The sequence below is a fragment of the Cryptotermes secundus genome, unplaced genomic scaffold, assembly GCF_002891405.2.
Source record: "Cryptotermes secundus unplaced genomic scaffold, Csec_1.0 scaffold142, whole genome shotgun sequence".
In the NCBI taxonomy this organism is placed as follows: domain Eukaryota; kingdom Metazoa; phylum Arthropoda; class Insecta; order Blattodea; family Kalotermitidae; genus Cryptotermes; species Cryptotermes secundus.
The window spans coordinates 302262-327016 of NW_019743148.1; the positions used below are offsets into that span (position 1 = coordinate 302262).

Below are 24755 nucleotides of genomic sequence, written 5' to 3' on the forward strand. Positions count from 1 at the left end.
CTAATTCAGTCTTAGCCCATATACTATACACTGTTTACTACACATAGTATGGTTTATGCTTCCACGAGGTTAAAATAACACCAGTGTATTTTTTAATATTTTATATATGTATTAGTGTCATGTAATCGAGGGTCTATGCATCTCCGTCTCTGTAGAGAGGAATCTTCGGAGAGTTAGTTAATTAAACCTCGCAGATTCGAGACAAGTCTATGTGAGATAGGCGCAAATCATTTGGCTGACGGAGATTCATGAAGTCGAGTTTGAGTTATGACCGGAACCTCAGATACTCGTACTAAACGCGAGCCAGAAGATGTAGCGGAATATCTGAATGTGGGTTGAACATTAGTCTTTTAAGAAAGCAGACTGCTTTTACCGGTTCTCACGGTCTCTTTGCTTGCAGATTCTTATATATTTTTTTCTTCTACCCTGAAGATGGAGGCGATACGTTCCTCCGAAACGTCGGTTAACACCACATATACACGGTGCCAAATCCCAGAAGACTGCTTTCTTCATAGTCACCGCCGTGAAAGCCTCAAATCTTACATTAGTCTTTTAACTTGTAAGTGAAGAACTAGGCAAAACAATTATGGTTAGGCTGTCTATAGAAATGGGTAAATTGAGATGCATCATCTTAGGAACTACAAAGAGAGTTTTGATGAAATAGTAGGTATACACTACAATTTATTAGATGATTCTAATTATAGCTGCAGTAGCGTAGTTGGTTGAGGCACTATGATACAGGCCGGAAGGTCGCGGCTTCAAGTCCCGATGAGGTCACTTTTTTTTTTCAATTGACCTAATCCTTCCAGCCGCATTATGGCCCTGGGGTTGACTCAGCGTCTAACAGAAATGAGTACCAGGAATTAATTAAATAATTTTCCTGGGGAGTAAAGCGCGGCTGGCGCGTAAGGCTGACAACCTTACAGCCATCTTTGAGCCGATTGTCTATATAATGTGGGAGCCTCAACGTCTCACAACCCTATGGGCCTTCATGGCCTGTTACAGGGATAGCTTTACTTTTTTTATCGATACAATATAACTCTTACTTTACATGAAACTAAGATCATTGGTAAACGAATTTCTTCTCGAAGAAAATAAATGAGCGCAAAGTATGAAATATAAATCCTAATAGATCTACATTTTTCTACAAACTTATGGTCTGTATTTGGCAAAATAGAGACAACGGTAATTTGTTTGATTGAAATATCCCGCGTTTAACGTATTTCTTTGAAACGACACATTTATATTCCCGACACAAGAACGTGAAGTTAACATGAGAAATAAGATTTCAAAACGTGAATTTTCAAAATACTTTTTTTTTTCCAGATGTAGTAGACCTGTATCTTTCCGCTCTTGTTTAGAATGTGCGATGTAGGTCGTTGATGAAACAGAATTTGATTGCACACATTTAAATATAGAGCGGAAACAAATATTTCATTTTATCTTTCATGTTACTGTCTGAACTTTTGACTATTAGGGCACTTGCTCTTTATATAAAAAGGTTTTAACAGTGCGAACATTTAGGCATTCTTGTAACATAATGATCCAAGAAACATTTTTAGAGTCTTAATTTAAGTTCGTTGTGTAACCGTCCAAACCTTTCAATACTCTTTAATGGACGCATGTTCCTTTTCAGCCATTTCAATAGAGTGACTGATTTATTAGGGAGACCCACCCATTAAGAAGTTGACATGATTTTCGCATTTAGACAGGAACAACTTATTCTGTTACCTGGACCTTGGATGACCGTTAGAGGGTCGAGGCAATTATGAAAAGGATATGTTTGTTGTCTGCCCTAAACTAAGACATAAGTGCTTTCACATGTAGGGTCCCGGGTTCAAAATCTCTGGATCTCTTCATTCTCAAAGTTAGTAATGTGATTGTCTTGTACTGATGGTATCATGATTTGGCAGTTAAAATCAGCCATTAGAGAGAATTCTTGTCTGGGAGAAAGGCCGTCGGTTCAAATCCTATACGGTAAGAAGTGACGCTCCCGGAGATAGAGTGGGCAGAAGCATTTGGTGTTCAGAATTCATCAGAGACAGACGTATCCGACTTGGCACTTAGAATTCACCAGAGGCAGACGTCATTTACCTGCTCTCTCTAAGTTTATCTAAATTTAACAGTATTTATTTAGCTCGATTAATCTTTGGCACATTACTCCCTACTCGCCAATAAAGTTATAGTTTGATTCTGAAATAAACAGTATTTGTGATTAAGCAGGAAATAGAGTATTTATTTGTATCAGTGGACTAGTTTTAAATGTGCAGTCTCCGCGTTGCCCCAGTTATTACCGTGGCACAACCCTGAGAAGAGTCAAAAGTGTTCTACCGAAGCGGGCAAACAAATAAATAAACATAAAGATAGATAGGCAACGGTCACGAGAAGTGGTGAACAACGGTTGTAAGAAGTGTTCAGGCCGTGTGCGGTTATAGTTGTTCTATGTGGTTGGTGCTTTCCTTGTTTTACCGGAGTAGAAACCTGTCGTTAAAAATGCATAAGCTAAGTTGTCCCTACATGAATACATGTGGAGGAATTAAGATACAGCTCAACACGTTCTTCCTCGGCACTAGATAAAGCTGAGTTGTCACCATTAATCCGCAGTCACTTCAACTCTGGAGAAAGAATCCGTACTCCTTGGTTAGGCAGCTGGCTAGGCCCCAGATCCTGTCTGGATGTGCTGACGAAAGTGTAAGTAGTCAGTACCCCAGTCATCCTGTCCGTCACTTAACTAAGCTGTCCGAGCTCTGCAGAGACGAATTAAAGAGGCTGTTCTTTACGTCTCCATTCTGTCATGACCCTTCTCCTAATTCAATTTACTTCAACTGAATTGTAGAACCTCAGTCAGTCGTAAGTAATTTATCTTTGTATTATTACACAAGCTGGACATGTTGGAGTACTGAAAGAAGGGTCAAGCATTTTAAAGCAGTGTCACTCTTCCATTTGGTTGGGTCAGCTGTCCTAATTCCCTGAGACTTGATCCTTATTGCTACAACGCTGTGGCAGACTTTCCCTCATCAGAACAATAGAAGATGGCGAATTCTCGACGAGCCATTGACTGCGGCAACGAGATTTAAGATTTCCATGGACTGCTAATCTTGATTTCTCGATTTCGAATGTTATTCCGGACATTGATATGTTTTCGCGTTTTGCGCTTGAAGAGATCTTGCAGTGTTAATTCCCCATCAAAGGATTCATATTACACAGTGAAAAGGTTTACTCTTCCCGAAATAATTCTTACTCAAATGGATAACTCGGCCTGCCCCCCCGCCATGGGGTATAGATGTCAGAGCGTGAAACTGAATACTCCCATCTATTTCTAAGTCTGAGAACATGTGGCACTTACCTATTCTCTTCATGGCATGGTGCCTAGGCCCAAGGGGAGATCTTTATATTTACCTTTAATTCAATTCATTTCGTGTTCATTTACGTGCAAACTTAACATCACAGAGGCCAATTACAAAGTTAGCACGAGTACGTGTATTAATAATTCAATTCAGTTCAATTCAGTTCTTTATTATTTATGTTCTGAGCCAACAGCCATAAGGCCAATTACAGACACAGCACAGTGTAGATATAAAAGTAGTTACATACTGGACAAACACAACATAAAGTCAAACACTAATTAAAGGTAAACATTGGAGGGGAAAAAATAGTAATAAATGCTTATGTTGTGATAAGTACCTTAGAATTTAAGCAGTTGTGACATTGTTATTGTTATTGTTATTATTATTTTTATTATTATTATGGCTCTACAGCCCATTGTTGGGCCTTATCCGCTTTTTCATTTTCTTGATCCTATACACAGTCGGTAGGACTCCTTGGCCGGGGGATCAGTCCGTCTCAAGGTCTCTACCTACATACAGAATAAATGCACACAGACATTCATGCCTCAAGAAGGATTCGAACCCACAATCCTAGTGTTCGAGCGAGCGAAGACAGTTCATGCCTCAGGCCGCGAGGCCACTGTGATCGGCAGTTGAGACATTACAACTCAAAAACTAGAAAAGGAAACAGCGGTAGTAATGTAATGAATACCACATCGTATCTCATGTCTACATTTTCCGAAAAGTTGTTTACAAAGCACGTTTTCCTGCTAGTATTTTAGATTTTGAAGAAAGCAGTCTTCTGGGATTTGGCACCGTGTATATGTGGTGTTAACCGACGTTTCGGAGGAACGTATATAAGAAATCCGCAAGCGAAGAGACCGTGAGAACCGGTAAAAGCAGACTTTTCTTATTTCTTATATTTTTCCTTCTACCCTGAAAATGGAGGCGATACGTTCCTCCGAAACGTCGGTTAACACCACATATACACGGTGCCAAATCCCAGAAGACTGCTTTTTCCATAGTCACCGCCGTGAAAGCCTCAAATCTTACATTTTAGATTTTGTTGTGAATATGAAACTCGATTAACAGTTTGAACATTACAAAACTCTGCGTTTTACCCACAGTATATTTACTTATTTCTTATGATTCTTATAATAAAATCGAATATTTCCCGAAACAGTATAAACCCGTAGGACTTTGTAATGGAGAAACTGCATGCGATCTGTGAGATTAGGAACTGAATTTTTAAATATTTTTATATATATTTCAGGCTTCAAAACAACATGTTAATTTTCTTCCTGTATTTGAAGTAAGCAGTCCGTGATTTTAAAAAACCATAGCTGAGATGGATCCAGATTCTAACTGGCACAGGATCGAGTTCAGTGACACGCTTTGATATTAGTTGCGTGGAGACTTCAGCTTCTGTGTAAGCGAAAATTAAGGCACAGTCACTATTCAGTTCTGAAGTATCAGTTGTTTAGCCAAATTTCTTTTTCTGTTTATTTTCTGTCATCATCTGATCTAGCCTCAAGGATTTAAGCCTCGGAAGGAATATCTCCGTCACGCGTCAGTCTCCTAAAGACTGGCGATGGTGGTCGTGACTGTCGTGACATTTCGTGCTGTTGTTAAATCATTTTCCGATTGTAATATGACTTGAACAAATTAAGAGGCGATTGAACTCGGGTAATGCTTGCTACCATTCAGTCCAGAACCTTTCGTCTTCTCATCTGCTGTACAAAATCGTAAAACTTAGAATATACAAAACTATAATTTTGCCCGTGGTTCTATATGAGTGCGAAACTAGGTCTCTGGTATTAAGTGAGGGACATAGACTGAGGGTGTTTGAGAACAAGGTGTTGAGGAGAATATTTGGACAGAAGAGAGATGAAGTGACGGGAGGTTGGAGAAAACTGCATAATGAGAAGCTTCATAACTTTTACTTTTCTCCAAGTATAATTTGAATGATGAAGCCAAGGAGGATTAGACGGGCGAGGCATGTAGCACGAATGGGAAGAAGAGGAATGCATATAGGATACTGCTGGGAAAGCTGCAAGGAAAGAGACCACTGGGAAGACCAAGGCATAGTTGGGTGGAAAATATTAAAATGGATCTTAGAGAGACAAAATGGGATGGTATGGACTGGATTGATGTGGTTCAGCATAGGGACCAGTGGAGGGCTCTTGTGAACACGATAATGAACCTTCGGGTTCCATAAAATGCTGGGTAATTATTGAGTAGCTGCAGATTTGGCTTCTCGTCAAGAAGGGCTTAGCTCCATGAGCTGAACTGATGGGCTGAACTTATGAGGAGAAATAAATTCATAGGCATAAACGTCGTTAATATTAGTCTCTAAACAGCAGTTATAAAGATAATTGAGACCTTCGAAAGTAGTGTAGGCCTATAATATTACATTTTTGAGATATGTTAAGAATTTATATGGTTCTAAAAGAACGGTTTCCTTCTGGGTAACACTGTCGTGTGTGTGCGCGCGCGCTCCTGTTCATGTGTATCTGTCTGGCCCCTTATTTACTTATTTTTGTCCATATGATAATTACCAAGGGTACGTTTTCTGAAAACCTGTATTATTAACAATACGTCACAGGAAGTTACTCAGCTTTTATTCTTTTCTACAATGTCATTGATACCAGCATGATGGCTATGTGGACGTAAGGGATTGACACAATTCAACGTATTTTGCGCTTCAGTTTTGTGAAGCGATTGATGTAAGAAGAATATGGAAATTATATTAGCCAACTTCCTTTACGAATATTTAAATTAACAACATGGCGATGGTGAGAAATATATCAGGCTTAATGGAAACTGATGAATCATTCCGGCTCTACATGTAATACTTGAATTCTGGCATGTTATATGAACATCAGATAATAATTGTGAGGCCTGTAAGGTTTAATCATTTGGAAAAATAAACGTACGATTCGAACGCTGAGTGCTTTTGACACCCTTTGTAAGTAACTATGTGATAGTTCCCGTTACATTGATTAAATAATGAGTTTAAAAATGTGGAGGAGAAAACGGAGTTCACGAATTTCTTGTAATGTAACATACAAGAGGCTTTTGAACAACGACGTTTTATAAACCTTTGTTTCCACACATTACAGGAAGACGGGAAAATGAACCTTGGACGAATTAACTCTGACGTAAGTCAGGGTAATACGAAATTTCCTGATCAGGCAGTCGAAGTTCAACTATATAACTAATTTCATGGAGCTAAGCCCTTCTTGTGCAGTTATTCAAGAAATTTGTAACATTTCATGGAACCTGTAGGTTCATGACCGTGTTCACAAGAGCCCTCAACTGTTCCTTATCCTGAGCCAGGTCAGTTCCATACCACCCATCCTATCTCTTTAAGACCCATTTTAATATTATCCACCCAATTGCGGCTTTGTCTTCCTAATGGTCTCTTTCCCTCTGGATTTCCCACAAATATTCTATATGCATTCCTCTTCTCCCCTATTCATGCTACATGTCCTGCCGATCTCATCCTCCTTGACTTGATCATTCTAATTATATTTGGAGAAGAGTACAAGTTATGAAGCTCCTCAATATGTAGTTTTCTCCAACCCCTGTCAGTTCATCTCTCTTCTGTCCAAATATTCTCAACACCCTGTTTTCAAACGCCCTTAGTCTGTGCTCCTCCCTTAACGTCAGAGACCAAGTTTCACGTCCATACAAAACCCAAAACAAAATTATAGTTCTGTATATTCTGATTTTTACGTTTTTAGACAGCAGATGAGAATACGAAAGGTTCTGGACTGAATGATAGCAAGCATTACCCGAATTCAGTCTCCTCCTAATTTTCTCCTGAATTAAACTTCGATTTGTTACTGTCGTTCCCAGAAATTCGAACTGTGCCACATTTTCAAAGGCTCTGTTAGCTATCTTTATGTTGTGATTTTGCCCTGCATTTTGGTGACGAGGAATTTTAACTATGGATTGATTTATTTATTCATAGTTTATTCAGGGACCCTTGGGTATGTTATTTGTTTATTTAACAACGCCGTGAGTAATTCAGAATATAGCGTTCAGTGATAATAGGAGATAATGAACAGTGGATTGGGAAGGATGTGGTTAATTTGAGGTGCTATCCAGGCATCTGCCTGAAGTTGCGGAAAACAATCACGAAACACCTCAGTTAAGATAGTCAATGTGAGATTCGAACCGGTCACCTCTTGAATACCGCTTGATCCAACTAGCTCGGTTCCTTGATGTGTTACATTCCATTCCATGGAGTGAGATAGGAGGAGCATCATGATTTTCGAGTGGGAAAGGATTAGGAAGGATGAGGTTGTAATCTGTTTCAATTCACCATCTACTCTGGAAAGACAAAGTTTAACCATGCGAAACTTAGTCCTCGACGGTGATCCGCAAGACAATGGAACCGGATTGTTCCAAATACAAAATTAAAGAGTTGCCTCTACATTAACCTGATTTGTAGCATAAGCAAACGTAATTACTTTATGATGAAAGTGTAACGTGAAAGCGGTGCCTTAGACCGGGCTTCAGTACATTTCCATCGAAACTACAGATACGGTGCGCAAGCGCGCCTGGAGTGTGAGTAGTTGCGCTTTCTGCAGAACATCTACATAGACTGATATAATTATAAAATAATAATAATAACAATTCACTTCATGGAGCAAAGTCATTCTTGGGAATACGACATTGTCTGAGTTGGTCAAGAGTTAATTTCCCACCTCTCAGAAGTTCCCACCATTCAAACTTATCCTGAGCCGGTTAAATCCAGTCAGCATCCTCATAGAAGATGAAGTTGACCCTGTGCTTATTTAATTAATCACTACTCCATGAAGACGTATGGGGAAGTAGATGCATAGGTCCACTCATTTTTTACCTCGGCACTTGCTGGAGGTGATTGGTCAGCTTCACGTGCTGGCCGCCTTACCCGCAGGGAAAGAACCCGCGGTATCCATTGGATAGGAGGCTGTGTAGGTCCAAGAACCGACCTGGACGACGAGGAGAGGAGAACAATTTTGCCTCTACCAGGACTCGAACTTCGACCCCTCGCCGTCCAGCCGTAGACAGTCTCTATACCGACCGCGCTATCCAGGCTCCTCAGCATCCTCATATCCTATTTATTTAAAATAAATTTTGATACTCTCCCATCTACTACTAGATCTCCTAAGAGGGCCCATTTATTCGGGTTTTCCGCCTGAAATTGTGTACACAGTATTCATCTGCTCTGTGTAGACTGTGTCTCGCTCGTCTCACTTTCCTTCACTTGATAACCGTAAAACATAGTATCCAGTTGCCCTTGTTGCAGAGACTGGAATAGGACGAGCATCCCTTCCTACCAAGCCGATCCCCAAAATCGGGTTCCAAAAGAGACCGATTATTCTAGTAGCACTATAATAATTTGAATCCGCTCATGTCGAAATAATTAATTAATTAATTAATGTTAATGTTGTATCGCAGACGATATAATTCTTCATAACCACGCTGTGAGAACCTCAAATCCACAGAACTGTACCTGCAAAACAGTCACAATACAATACAATAGTGTCACTTCTTTGTTTCGACCACTGTCGTCAGAGTTGTGGTGTGTTACCTATGGATGTCACGCTGTAGTGATTGTTTGAATCATCGAAGTGTGCAAGCTATGCCTACTAAATAATCAGTGCACTCTGACGTCACGTTTTTGTCTCTGACCACCTTTTCTAATGCTACGTTAAAGAGAATACAGGACAAGGCATCTCTTCACCTTAGGCGCCTCAATGTTCCAAAAGACATTTTTCGATAAAAAAAAATTTATATTTGATCCATTTTCTGGAGTACACTATCTGTATTGACCATAACAACAGCAGTCCTGTTGTCAGACCTTGTACATGAACATATCTTCTGTTCATGACCATAGTCATTAACAAAATAATTAGAAAACATAAAATGGTCTCATGTGGTGTTTTGTACCTTCTGTTTCATGTACTTCAGTGTTAGTGTGTTTTGCCCTAATATCATATTATTCTGCGCTTTGCTACTTCATGTGAATCATATGACCCTCACAATATACGTATGGTGTTCCATAATGTCGTGGTAGCTTAGTTAAATGACGGACTGGGATTTGATTTCTTGTATAGGGTGAAATTTTCTCTTCGCCATCACGATCAAGATCGGCTTTAGAGCCTAGCCCGCTTCCTGTCTAATTGTTAGAGTTCATTATTTGGAGGCATAAGGGGACAGAACTGGTCACTAACCTGCATTTAGTGCTGACATTGGAATTGCATTGAATTTTATGTTCATGCCTGTGCAAATTGTCACTGCATGATATTTCGTGACAGGGATCGTTAAGAATTTCAAAATATGTTCTTTCAAAAGTGAAACAGAATGCCTGTGATGCACAACTGAATCCCGTATTTTGCACAATTATTAATATTTTGGGCATTATTCGTCATCCTTCTTTATTTAAAACAACGTTTCTGAGACTGGTCTCTGCCTCCATCCTGTCTGTTGGGCCTAATAGATATTGGTAGTCCCAATTATCGGAATGTGTCCAGCTAAGCAGAATTTTATACCTGAGGACGGAGACAGAGTTCAGTCTCTGAAACGTCGTTTTAAATAAAAAAATACAGAGCAATGGATTCTGTCCACAAAGTCAATAACTTTATTAATACTCCCTCTTTACAAACATTTAGCTCTTACTCATATTTTGCATTTATTTTTCAGGCGGTGTATACCTGAAGAAACTGAAGGTTTGGAGACACCACAAGAAAAGAGAGAAAGAGTGGTCTGTATACGTATAATATACTTCACCATGTTTCTCATGTCTCTAGGCTTCAGCATTATTTTGACTGGAGTCTGGCCGTACTTAGACAAGGTGAGCAACTTTTCTATTGTTCAAGGGAACATTTAACTGAAGCAGTCCAACAAGGCAGAAAGAAATCTATTGAAAACGAATAAACTTTTGAAGATATTTCTTCTTAATGAATACTGTATATTTACTTTGTGTGCCATTCATTTTTATTTGAATTATCTGTTATTTTTTTCCAAATATTTGGGTACAAATCAAAATTACGTTCACAGAATCAAGAGACGATTAAATTCGGAAAATACTTGCTACCTTTAGTCTTAGATTATTTTTATCCCCTTGACTCCTACCTAGAAACCAAAAGGACTACAATTTTACCTGTTTTCCCATATGGGAGTGACATTTGGTGTCTCATCCTGAAGGAAATTATTAAATGGAAGTGTCTAAGAAAAGTTTACGGGGGAGAATAGCAGGACGAGAGAGAAACGAAGTAACATGCGGACAGTTTTTTTAGTTGCTTATTTAACGACGCTGTCAGTATTGATACTGTATAGTGTCAGATGTTAGGATGACTGATAGTTGATAAATTGGAAAGAATTTGGAAGGAAGCAGTCATGGTCTAATTTGTGGTACTGTCACGGCCTTTACTTTGAGGGACTAAGGGAAACCACAGAAATGCAGTTGGGATAACCGATCTCCTGACTTTGAACCAGTCACCTCCAAAATACAAGTCAGAAGCATCACTGTTGAACCAACTTGTCTGCTGATAGGTGGCTGAAGAAAAATTAATTGCCTAATAATGAAGTTCGTAATTTGTTCCATTCAACATTTATTATTAATATGAGGAAGTTTCTTTGCAGACTTGAAAGGATTCTGACAATAGTGTATGCTGTACAGATCTATTAGGCTTATTTTGGACTCTAACCATCATCTGGTATATATAAGACAAATAACCACAACGTTTCGGAGACTGGATCTGTCTCCACCCTTAGGTGGATGGGGCAGGATAGACCTACTCAGTTGTGTCCATTAGAAAGAGCTAGTCTCAATCACTAGACCACCTGAGGATGGAGGCAGATCCAGTCTCCGAAACGTTGTGGGTTTTGTCTTATATATACCAGATGATGGATAGAATCCAAAATAATCCTAATATTCCTGTAAAGTTTCTCTGTGTTATACCATATATTTGAAAATACTTATCTTTGATGTTGTTGTACACGTCACCATATTGTTGTTTCAGCTAGATCCAACTGCTGGGAAAGAGTTCATGGGTTATATTGTTGGAGCAAACCCTTTGGGACAGATGATTTTCTCCCCATTGGTTGGCTGGTGGGGAAATCGTCTGGGTTCCATCCGACTGCCCCTATTGTTCTCTTTGACTGTCTTCACTCTGTCCAGTGCCTGTTATTCAATGCTAGAGATATTTCCCATCTATCGAAAATATTGGATGCTTGGATCTCGATTCTTTGTTGGAGTAAGCTCAGGTTTGTATTTACTGTCTTCTATACTGACATTAACTTCACACACTGAAGTAATGTAACACAACTTAAATGTTCCATTACACTGGCCTACAGTGTCTTTGAAGTAGAAGAAATTTTCAGATTTGTGTATTGGGGTACAATGTTATATTGACTTACTGTGACATTTGTAGGACTGTAGTAGAACTACTTTCTCCTGGTACTTGAATGTGTTTAATTATCTTATGCCAGATTCTTATATACTCATCACCACAGTTTGACTAGTGTTCACTGATCACAGTGAATTATAACCTTTTGATTCTTTTAATGTGTTATAATTTGTTTGAAAATATTGTCACATGATAGAGTGTGACTCTAGACAGGCTTTGGATTGGTGATTGGATATCACATTGATACATGCTGTAATAGAGATGTCAGAAGTTGGAGGTTTGGTATTGGGAATTAAAGGAATGGAGAATCTGGTGCCAAAAAAACAGACACATCCTTATTTTAAAATACTCTTAGATAATTTTGTTTGTAAAATATAATTTTTAAATCTAGTTTATGTGGGATACTTAAATATATATTTTGGAAACTGAAATATGTGAATGGTTTTATGAAAGTAACAATACCATGTAGATGATTTTATCATTTTAAGGTATTAGCAGAAGTAAGACATAAAGTGATATTTGTATTAAGCATGGTTTCACAAAATGGACTTCTGTTTGTAATACACAATAAGGTAATTTGAGGATATTAGTTTTAAACGTTTCTAGATGGTTATATTAATGGCCTAAAGTGATGTAAATTTGTTTATCAAAGCATGTTGCTGTAAGACTGTACATTTTACTGAATAAAAGTTTTGTGTAGTAAAAGACTTACAAAACTCTGTTTTGTTCCTTGCTTTGAATGCAGTTATGCTAACTGAACATATATGAATTCACTTTCCTTGGGAATGAGCCTCATTTAAATAGTAGCTGCATCTTATTACACAAATTAAAAAAAGCACCATGATATTGATGAAATTGTTGGCCTTTTATTATAAAATTTCTCCTGCCTTAACTGTGTTATGTGTATATTTCACATCATAAATATTTTTGGCTAGGTTTATTCAAGCTATAAATGATTTCCATATCACGTTCCTGCTACCACCAAGTAAGTGGATCTAAAGAACATACATTTTGCATATTCTATTCTCATAACTCTGTTAATTATGAGACAGGGTGGATGACTTGCTTTCTGCATCATAGGTTACATAGCATCAGACGAGAAAATAATCATGAGTGTTCAATAGGTAATGACTTTCAAGAATCTGGTCATGGCCTGTTTGAAGATACTATTCTGCCATTTGCATTGAGTGTTTAGGGAAAGTATGAAATACATCAATCAGGCAGTAACCCTGCCAAGATTCGAACTGGTACTTCCTAAAGGAAAATTTCGGACCTCTATCACTACGTTGACCCCCTTGGTGTGGTTGATTCATAAATACATATAGCTTTAGGTTATAGACCGGTATTCGTAATATCTCAATTGTGTTCAGTGACACGTATCTAAGTATACAGCTTCACGATTATATCTCCAAACGTATGTTGAAAGTCCTTTGTGAAGTCCTAAGTCTTTTCCTGGCTACTTAAGTGAATGCCCAAGAATTACCTTGTACCCTGCAACAAAGTGACCAGTGGAGTCTACCATCTGTCACAAAGAGAGGGTAGGATGGGGTACTCTTGCACAGAAGGGTTCAAGTCTGAGAGAGACAATCTGATTCAATTACATTCTGTTTTGGTTTGTTTCATTAATTTATATTCAAATTTAAAGGATTATAGATTTATTCATGATAAAATACAAATACTGCAACATCATATGCATAAATCGGGAAGAAAATAGGTTAGATAAATGTATAAAGTTTATAGCAAAGATTACAACCTACTTTATCACTGTGCAGATGCAATGATTGGGTAGACTATATAAGGTATTTTATACAGAGTGTGAGCATATTTCACAACATAGAAACCAGCTGAGTGGCTAGTGGCTTCTGAAGAAGGGCTCTGTTCCATTGAGTCAGTCAATGAACATAATTATGAGTTGTTGTTTTAAGTGAATGATATCCACTCTTCTTGAATGAGTAATCAATTTTATTTCAGCCAGCATTGCAGTTTGCCGTTCCTATTTGTCTGCAGCCACAACACTCAAGGAGAGAACTGGTGCAGTGTCTATGGTATCTCTGGCACAGGTACTGGGGTTTGTTGTTGGTCCAGGTGAGATGATGCAGCATTTGTTTTAATATTTCTGTTACAGGCACTGGTTCATCATCATGGATGACAGGGGCTATTGAATATGAAAAATGTGGATGATTAATTCTGATGTTGCTATATCAGTTATATTAAAAGAGGAACACAGACTGAGGGTGATTGAGAACAGGGTGCTGAGGAGAATATTCGGGCCAAGGAAAGATGAAGTGACAGGAGAGTGGAGAAAACTGCATAATGAGGAGCTTCATAACTTGTACTCTTCGCCAAGTATAATTAGAATGATCAAGTTAAGGAAGATGAGGTTGGCAGGTCATGTAGCATGAATGGGGGAGCAGAGGAATGTGTATAGGAAATTGGTGGGAAAGCCAGAAGGAAAGAGACCTCTAGAGAGACCAAGATATAGGTGGATGGATAAAATTAAAATAGATCTTAGAAAGACAGAATTGGGTGAAATGGATCTGGATTGATCTGGTTCAAGAAAGGGAACAGTGGAGGGCTCTTTTGAACATGGCAATGAACCTCCAGGTTCCACAAAACACTGGAAATTTCTTGAGTAGCTGCACAATTGTTAGCTTATCAAGAAGGGTTCATCTCCTTGAAGTTAGTTAGTTGGTTAGTATTTCAATTAAAATGTAATGTCTACAAAATGAAAATGTATCCACATTTCCAAATGCTTATGTATTAATTATACCCTGTGCTATTACAAATTGACAGATATAATACAGAACCAATTTTAACCCTTATTACTGAATTTTATAATTATAAGGACTATTGTTAAGATGAGGCACTGAAACTTTTTTAAAGATTTGTAGGCCTAGTTACACAAAATCAGTGAAAGTTTTATTTTTGAATATTTTTTCATAAATACATATTTGCAGTCTTTAGGTAATGTTCAATAGTAAGAATGCTTTATTCAACAGAATGTACCATTTTTACTAACCATATGCTGTCATTTTATGAAGTGCAATTTGTTTTATTACGTTCATTACAACTGTGAGTATTTACAGATTACACTTGACAATGGTAATGGTCAGATCTTTCAGCACAGGGTTTACACAGTAGAAAATTAAAATTTAATTAGGAACAAAAGGAATTTCTGCTACTGAATATTATTCTGTTTTCTTATCCTTCTTGTATAGAATTAGGTTTACCTGTATTTTAGATGATCATGGCTATACAAATTGGTTTACTACTGATGTAAAATATCAAGTTTCTCTTCCAATAATTTCATTTCCAGACCTGTTAAAACTGTAGTTCAAATTGTAATTTTATGTTCTAACATAAATCTTATAGCGTCTGGTTTGCAGGAAGAAAATTTAAAAGAAAAATAGTATATGGGCTCTGATTATGTATCTCATTTCATATTTCCTGCCTGGATTCATTTTTGCTTAACTACTGTGAACGATGTAACCCCAATATAATATATATCATCATTATTTTAAATATTAAGCCGACTGAGACCTGTTATGAATATACAAAAGAGAATCCTTCCATTGTTTCAGAGGTCTTCCATTATATATTTTTTTTATTTTTGGTTGATATTTTGAAATCTCTCTAGAATCCTGCGAAGTCACACTGCTGCTCATCCTGTCAACACAATCTTTCAAGTTCCTTTGTACTCTTGCATAAATTCTATTATTTGAGGAATTTGTAGCTCATTCATAATTCCTTTTTCTTTTATGATTTGAGAGGAGTCATTTCCTAGTCCTCCTCATTAAACACATTTTTACTCACACAGATCTTCTCTTAAGATTTCTAGTTCATTCCTATTTATGCAGTACTTTGAGAGCAATTATCCCACAAATTATTTGCTAGCCAGAGATTGTTAGACAGTTAAACCTCTGGTTCTATATGCCAGCATTTGTTCCAGAACTGATGTAAGAGTTATCCTTCTGCAACTTTGACATCAATGTCTTCAGTGAAAACAGGATATGCCATGTGAAGATGAGACTGATGATTATGAGAGACTATAGGAAATGTATCCTACCCCTTACACCCCTGTAAAATACCTAATGTATCACATATTTAATTTATTTGCAGGACTTCAAGCAGCAGTAACTCCATTAGGTGACAAAGGTGTACCACTTATTCCTGGAATACTCACATTCAATATGTACACTGCAACTGGATGGATTAATGTGTTATTAGGTGTCTTTAATTGTATTCTGTTCTTGCCTTCTATCTTCCATGAAAGACGAATTGCAGCTAGGGAAGCAATGATGCTCCATGGAATGGAATCAGGTACATTGTTCCAAACTACATATATATTGTAAGTTGAGATGTATATGTACAGCATACATGCAATACGTGAATTTTTGTAAGTTATTAATTATTTTAAAACACATAAGTATAGCAAATGTAACAGTGTAATTCATATATAAACTGTATGGCAGGGAACATAGTGAGAATAGTTCAGTATAATTGAAGCGCATTTTTCTTGGTGCATCCTTGCAAGCTTTTTGCAGCTTCTCAGCATCTAATCCATGTGCCTATATAAGAGTCCACAGCTCACTGTTGTACCAGTAATATCTTAGTAGTTTTCTCTTTGTGTTTTATGTGTATCCATACCTCCCAAAAGAAAGTTTAGTAATGTTAACAATGTAAGAGAAACTGTTACAAGAGAAGAGACATTAATAATTCATTAAAGCGGTAGATATATGTATTTACCACAGTTAATCAACTTACTCACGAATTTTGGTATTCATTATCACCTCAGCAATGCATTTTGTCATGAATATGCAGGTATGCCTGCATTCTATTTGACCATTAATAATGGGATTATTTATTGTTATTTTCGAAATTACATAAAATATGACTTATTTATTTAATCATCTACACTTTCTAATATTTGTTGCTAACAATTTTCTTATCTTTTACTCACATATTACTCACTTTCATATGCAGAATGTATTTAGTCTCACTTTACTGCAAGAACGGTAATTTCTCAAACACAAATTTTCACAAATAAAATACATAGTAGAGCAAGGATCAAAATAAAATATATTTCTTCTTATAATACTAAAAAGTCGGTAGTATCACCCTCTCTGATCAATAGTACCTGCATGTCAATAATGTTAACATATGAAGTGAAAGCAATGCTAGATCTTATGTGAATAAATACAAGGTAAAGTCAAGACTGGTTCAGTTGTTCACATAGCTTCCTGTTCAATGGGTATGAGGGGTTAAAGCTGCTGGGGTGTGAGACTGATAACTCACCACCATCTAGGGCTGAAGTCAAGAATAGTGGAGCTATATCTTCACTCCCCCATAGGTCTTCATGCCATGGTGCTCAATTAATTAAGCACAGGGACAACTTTACTTTTACCTTTTTCACCAAGTCCTGAAGATATTTGGGGGAGTGGAGATGCAGCTCTTTACATACTTAACACTGGCTGCTTTACCCTTGGGTAAAGAACCTCTGGTACTCATTCAATTGGAGGCTGGATGGGCCTCAGAACCACTCTAGATGTGGTGGCCAAAAATAAAATCCCCAACCCTACCACAGATCAAACCATTGTTATCCAGCTCATAGACTCATCTCCATACTGACTGAACTATCTGATGCTTTTTTTTATTAGTTTATAGTAGAAACTCTTCCACATGTCACATATTCTCCAATCTTCTATTTATTTTAAACATTCCAACCAGAACTTTTGAGGTGTAACAAATTGTGACAGCCCAATCGCCAGTTTAAACTCTGTTTTACACATGTGGAATCTGTTTATAACAAACTCTTCGTGGAACTGAAGAGTTTTGTCTTCATGGACATACACAATGTAGTCTGGTGAAAGTAAACATCTTGACTTTCGCCAGACTTCATGGGCGTAATATCCGAGAAGATAGAACTTTTCATAACCACTGCTGTGAGAACCTCAGTTTCTTCTTCTTGGAATTATTTGGATGATGAATGAAATACTGGGACAGTACAAGTACAAGTAAATAAACCTTTGCATGGTTGGAAGATGCTTCTTGTCATAGCATGTTTTATGAATTACTCTTCTATTTCGCTTTATTTATGGAAATTTAAATCATGTTAACTGGTCCGTATAACAAGAAAGAAGTATGGAATGTGTGGAAACCGAATTGCTTATAAAATTTTTGCACAAAATGTACAAAGTGAATGCATAATAGGGCAGCTGTATTTGTCTGATTCATCATCCATTAACATATGTGTGTTCTTTTTTTTAAATTTCAGCTTTTCAGAAAAAATCTTATGCTAGAAATACAGGGTGTCCCAGGAGGAATGGACCAAACTTCGGGAGGGTGTTCCTTATGTTAAAGTATGCCGATATAACCCAAGACACCTATGTCCAAAGTTGAACGGTTACAGAGATAATGGCCAGAGAAGTGTCAAATTTTGACCGGCGTTGCACACTTGTTGATTACAAAATACACATTAAAACTGGCAGGAATATGTGGATTCTGTAATGTTAATAATGTACGTAAGATCAAACTAACTTGTGAGTGACACGAAGCCATAAAATTGAAGTACAAAATACTCGCTCGCCATGTCATAATTGTCCTTAGGGTTTCCAAGCACTATACATGACACATGACTGGCAAGCGCTGACGTAATGTGCTGACTGTGCGTTCTGATATAAGCCAACTACATAAGCACGGCTAGGGTGAATCATCACACTCAAGGACAAACATAGATAAGGCCTCTCAGCTGAGAGGTACAATGCGTGAAACTGCCAGAAGACCACACTTTCCTTGGGCCATTATCTCCGTAACCGTTCAACTTTGGACATAGGTGTTTTGGGTTATATTGGCATACTTTAACATAAGGAACACCCTCCTGAAGTTTGGTCCATTCCTCCTGGGACACTCTGTATACAGTAAAAGATGAAAGGGAAAATTCACATTAATTTTTACTANGGCTGTTAAAGCAACGCCAAAATACCTTGGTAGATTTTTTTAATACAGTTCAAATCTCCATTTGCAATTATCTTCAATTATACAAGCAAAATTAAAATTTTCATTTAAGTGTTTTAGTTTTTGCAACTGTATTTCATGATGTTGACAGAGAAAGCATCCATATACCAGAAGAAGACTGGGCTTTTCATGTATGAAACAAAATTTGAAATATTATGGTGGGTATTTGTATTTAATGAATACAGAAGAAAATCATGTCCCTGACAGTGCAGAATTTTTACTGCTGATTAGTTTTGTTAGGTTTGTTTCATAATAAATGAACATGAAATCAATGAGGAATTCAGAATTGCAATGAATGTATTTCCACAATGCTTTAACTTCAGAATAAAGTAAAACTACATGTATTTCTATTCATGTATGTAATAGAGACCAATTTTGGTTGATATCTGCCAAAAGATTTGTAATTATATGTTCCATGTTTTAGTGAGACATTTGTAACTTTAGTATATTTATTCCTCTTTTGCAGAAGAAGAAACCTGGAAGCAGGTCCATCCTGATTACATCTCCACCTGGACCCTAATATGTGCTTTTTTTGTGCTGGTGTTCAATTTTGTTCTCCTTGAAACGTAAATACTTATTTGCCACAGAAATGCTTCACTGTAATTAACATGTACTCTATTGTTTTGAATATCCTTGATATACAAATTTATAAGGCTGAGACAAATCCCAATACTACTAAGGATCTTACTTAAGGCATTGAAATATTAGGTGTTTTAACATAGCCAAAGAGCTGATGTTCTTGATGTCACTTGCCAGATGAAAATGAATCAATATTAGAAATGTCATCTTTCACAATAATTTTTTCCCACTACCACTACAATGGAACGGACTGTTTACATCACTTCAAAGATGGTTCAGCACCATATTTCAAGGCATACAAATTATTTTCAGGAGCATATTTGTCTTGTGCATCTAGCAGAGTTAACCATCTCTGCTCTGCTCTTAGCAACTTAAATATGAAACAAAAAAGTAGTCACAACAAATTACCATAGATTGCAAAACTTGTATGCTAAGGGTTATAATAAACAATGAATTCCATAATGTCCCAATTAATCTATGTGGTACATAATAGGATCAATGCCATGCTCTGTTAATATATCATACAAGCATTTTAAAAAGATACATGGACAGAAAAGATCAATAACTGACTCATACCTCTATATGATAAAAAATGTAGAAAATAAAATAAATAATTCTCTTTGGGGGGAATAGAGGAAAAATGTGTAGAAAATTATGGAATTTGTTATTTTCTGATTAGTCTGCTGTAGAGAAAAATTAAAAATCCTTTGCTGAAACCCAAAATTGTGGCTATTTGTGCATATCCTGAATGACACACAAGAGTGGACCCTCTCCTGAGCTAGATGCTTGCAGACCATGCCCTCAGATCCTATTTCTTTAAGATCCATTTTGATGTCATCCTCCTACCAAAGCATAGACCTTCCAGATGTTCTCTTCCCGATAGATTTTTCAATTTAGTTCTTGTATTCCTTCTCAATTTCTCTCATGCCTTCTACATGCCCAATTCACCTCATCCTCCTTGATTTGATTGTCCTAATATTTGATGATGCCTATAAATTATGAAGTTTCTCATTATGCAGTTCTTTTTATTCTCATGGTATTTCCTTTCTCTCAAGTCCATATGTACTCCTCATCAGGTTTTCAAACAACTTTCATCTGTGTTCTTCTCTTAGGATGGTTTCATACCCCTAAACAGGTATATTAGAGTCTTGTATAATTCAATCAATATGTTTTTAGGTTGGAGACAGGATGGCAAAAAAATTGAATTGAATGGTATGGAGTATTCCCAAAATACATCTCTTTTTAACTTCACCAGGGAAGAAACTGTTGATTTGTTACTGGCATTCCCAAGGATTTGAAATTTTAATACAATGTTAAAAGATTTATTAATTACATTTGTTTTATGTTGATTGTCTAAAGGTTTGTGACAATGGTTGGTTCATTATATAAATGCTATATAAGACATGTCCATTGTCTGAATTACATATTATATACACAACATTTGGGAAACTGAACCCAATTTCATCATAATGTGTAAAGTGGAAAGGAACCTACTCAGATAGGACTGTTAGAAAGAGCTAGTCTAGACCATTGGTTGCATATTTATTTTGTGATCTTATCCTGCATATTACCAATGAGACAAAATAGTGTCTGATATTATTTTAATAACTGATTTTTTGTTTTTGCAGTACCTTGCTATGCACCTGTATCATGATTTTTATTATGGGCATTAAAAATTTTCTTTTATTTATTATTTTTCAGTTTGGGTACATCTCTCACTATGGATCAGTTTGCATGGACAAAGGCTGACGCACTGTATTACATGGGTATTTTGATGTCAGTTGGAGCTGTGGTTGCTTGTGTAGCATTTGTAGTGATTGGTCCTTTGTGCAAGAGGTAAGATTCTCATAATACATTTAATGCTGCAGGTTTCTGCCTACAAGGTTGTGCTGGTAGTGAAGAAAGAACTGCAGCTGTTACAGGGATAGCTTTACTTACTTTATGGGAAACTGTAACCAATAACAAAGAATACTAAAAGATCCATGGATAATGCATAAAACAGTTAATCCATGTGCAGATAACCAAGAGTTTACTGTATACAGTTTTCATAATAGTTCAGATCATCAGTCATTTACATTTTTAAACAATAGAAATTGTTACTTTTCCATGTAGGTACAAATAAAAAAGTATTCAGCATAGAAATTATTAAGAACCGAAACATACTGAAACAGTCCTGTAGGCACTGTGTTTTAGTAAAAATTCTATTGTGGAATTATTCTTATTATTTCAGGTTTCAAGAAAGAAAAGTTCTTATGTGGGGTGGATTCTTGTTTATGGTAATTGGGGGAGCATTATATTTCCCATGGGGAAGTGAGCCACCCATCATTGCAGAAGAAATCATGGGTATGTCTTAAAGACCGGTTATAGTTAATAAACCAGTTTTATCCTTATATATATCCTTTTATNTTTCAACATGGCCTGGTTTTAACTGACTTTCTGTTCAAATCAGTAGTGCTACACTGTGTACATGTTACAGATATACTGCTAAGGTAAGGCATGACCTTTTTAATTTTCTGAACATTACAGTGAAAAATAATCTTCATGTGTAAATGAACTCCATTGTCAGGTATTAAACATACCAATATGGGAGTTAAGAAACAAGTTCCATAATTGGCTCAATACTTTAGAAACTCCTACAGGTTCATATTAATTCTAAATCTTGTCAGCTGAGGACTATAGGAGTTGAAATGAAAGCATAATATGTTGTAGCGTGTAGACCCATTACCATGAAATAATGAAACAACAGCTGCTGCTAGGCAACAGATTCTTAATAAGCAGATATATATAGCCATTATTGAGTAAAACCTTCACAAACAAACATGTTCCCATGGAAATAATTGGAGTACAACAATGAACGGTGTTTTCTACACAGTCCATGCCAAGATGTTATAACAGAGATGGGTTTGGAAATTAGTCTGGTTAAGAGAGTTGTGAGGGAGTCTGTAAAGAGAAGACTTGGTTGGTGCATTTGAGAGCCATTGTGCAAAGAAGTGAGTACAGAAGCTGAAGAATCTCTACTGTTAGAAGCTGTTACTAGGTAACAACTGGTGAATATAGAGCAGACTGAAAAACATAGTGTGTGCTGTAGTGATTTGTAAAATATGGAGATCACTAATGTTTAAATGTAATCACGAGTTGTTTGTTAAAGTGGTCAATAAATCCAATCTCAAATTCAAACCCCATCTATAGTTACAATATCTACAGTGAGAATATGAATTGGAGGAGTACCTGTATCAAGGGGCAGTGAGAGGATGAGAATATCAAATATTAGATTCATAGTTTCATGTAGGGTGGGATTAAAGTACACAGTTAAAATATTTTAATCCTCTCCTTAGGTCTGTATATAAACTTTACAGCAGGAGAGATTTTGTCTGCTATTCACTTGTGTCAGGTCTCTGGAGCTCCCATTCCTTTCCTCATTTTTCTTACTCTATTACATTATAGTAGTTACTTCTTTTGTATTTCATTTATGATGTAGGATAGCTAAATAAATATAGTGACTGGTTATGTGTTGAATGACTGGGATTCAATTCCCGGCAAGGGTTTCTCTCTTTGCCGGCATATCCACATTAATACTGGGGCAGATGGAGTCTCATATGGTGTGAATATTGGAAGCCCTTTCCTGGAAATAAAGTAACCAGAATGTGAAACAGGCCACTCACCTCCATCTAGTGCCAAGGTTATAAATGTGTGGATCTATTCTCTACTCTTCCAAATAACTTCTTTATATGGAGCTTAATTAAGCATAGGAATGAACTTATGCATTATTTACATAATGGAACAGTATCTTTTGTATGTAATGTTGAAGAAGCTGTACTCTAAACCATTTTCATGTGGTTGTTTCTCTGCCTGTATTAGAGGATTCTCTTAGTTCCACTCCCATGAAGATACTTAAGAAGCACAGTACCATCATTAAAATGATATCCTTGCTTCTTTTAAACTATTGTTATTCCTTCTGAATTTAACCCACATTTCTAATTTATTTTCAGTTACTCAGGTGAATGAAACATATGGCAACAGAAACAATGCTGTTAACGAAACTGAAATTGTAGGCTGTCCTTCAGTTCAGAAGTGGTGTTACTACATTCCAGCAATGACTGTAACTCAGTTTCTCCTAGGTTATGCCTTTATAGCTATTGGTTATCCAATTGGGGTAACACTTATCCAGACAATCTTCTCCAAGGTACTTGGACCCCGGCCACAGGTGAGTAGCCATGGATGAATGGTAATAATAAATGCAGAGGAAAGGAAAAACCTTATTTATTCCAAGCAGAAATGGAAGTTCTGAGCAAGATCTGTAAAGTGAAATGGCTATAAATAATGAACTAATATTAAGTTGTACTTCCTTTGTATTGTATGTACAGTAGTTCTCACAGATATTTTTTCAAATTTTGTCTGAAATCAGTTTTATCTGCCTTAACTTCTTTACTACTATCTACAATTCTTCCCAGGTCAGAGCCATGTAGTTCCTTTGTATGGCAAAAAATAGAACTGATAAAGATGTACAATTTCACATACGTTATTATGGCCATTATACACTTCATTTAAAAAGCAACCACCTAATACAATACATAATTTAATTAACATGATTAATTTACCCTCCATGTTCCAGCCATTAGGCTATCTTCAGGTGTGGCCAATCAAATTATTAAAAGACAAAGAAATTTCATTGTTACATTACCAATCTTTTAAAAGAATTAAAACCACAGATATAATATCCATATCTAAAACATTAAAACACAATATGATAATTTATGATTTGAGTACAGATATCAAAGCAGTCAGTTCTTCTATACAACTTTCATCCTCTAATTGTTGGTATGCATTCAGTCTAACACAACAGGGCATAGACCTACTATTATAAGGCTGGGCAGAATGATACCATATAACAGCCTTGCCAAATGACAGAACTGTACATTTACTTCTTTTGTCTTTGTTTCCTTGGTCAGCTACAAATGCTGTCTGATCCAAGGATGAATCTAATGTGTGTAACTGCAGTAGGATTTACAGCAGAAGACTTTCTCTATAGCCTGTTGAACCATGCCAAAGATTAGCTGAGTCAACAAGCATTTGATGAATGTATCCTTGTTAGACCTCTGGCAGGAGTTGAAATTTCTTTCTTTTATGGTTTATTTTATGAAGCTGTCAGTATCTCAGATTATATAGCATTTTAGGTTAAGTTGACTGGAGAATAATCAATTGGAATGGATTTGGAAGCAGTTGGGCCTCATTAATGTATTATTCTGGAATTAACCGGGTGGGACTGAAGAAAACCATGAGAAACCTGTCAGGATATCTCGTCTCCAAGCCAAGATTCGAGCCAAAGCCTTCCAAATACAAGTCTGAAGCAATATGGCTATATAAACCAGCTTGGTCCCTTTCCTCCTGAATTTAGGTGGGTACCTAATAATCAGGTCTTGATGGAATTTTT

The 24755-nt window shown here is 36.8% G+C and overlaps 1 protein-coding gene across 2 annotated transcripts in view; it reads left to right on the forward strand.

The window, feature by feature from the left end:
- Positions 1-24755, forward strand: part of LOC111873734 (major facilitator superfamily domain-containing protein 8) — a 36497-nt gene that overhangs the window by 7800 nt on the left and 3942 nt on the right. Inside the window, exons 2-10 of one of the 2 annotated variants that reach the window (XR_002844423.2) lie at positions 10023-10173; positions 11345-11588; positions 13703-13816; positions 15851-16051; positions 19212-19311; positions 21026-21160; positions 21555-21667; positions 23314-23528; positions 24499-24719. Coding sequence is in view for 1 of the 2 variants with exons in the window: in XM_023868674.2 (XP_023724442.1) it covers positions 10023-10173; positions 11345-11588; positions 13703-13816; positions 15851-16051; positions 19212-19311; positions 21026-21160; positions 21555-21667; positions 23314-23528 (1273 nt within the window). In the remaining variant the exon portion in view is untranslated. The remainder of the gene's footprint in view (positions 1-10022; positions 10174-11344; positions 11589-13702; positions 13817-15850; positions 16052-19211; positions 19312-21025; positions 21161-21554; positions 21668-23313; positions 23529-24498; positions 24720-24755) is intronic. The other variant, XM_023868674.2, reaches the window with a different exon arrangement.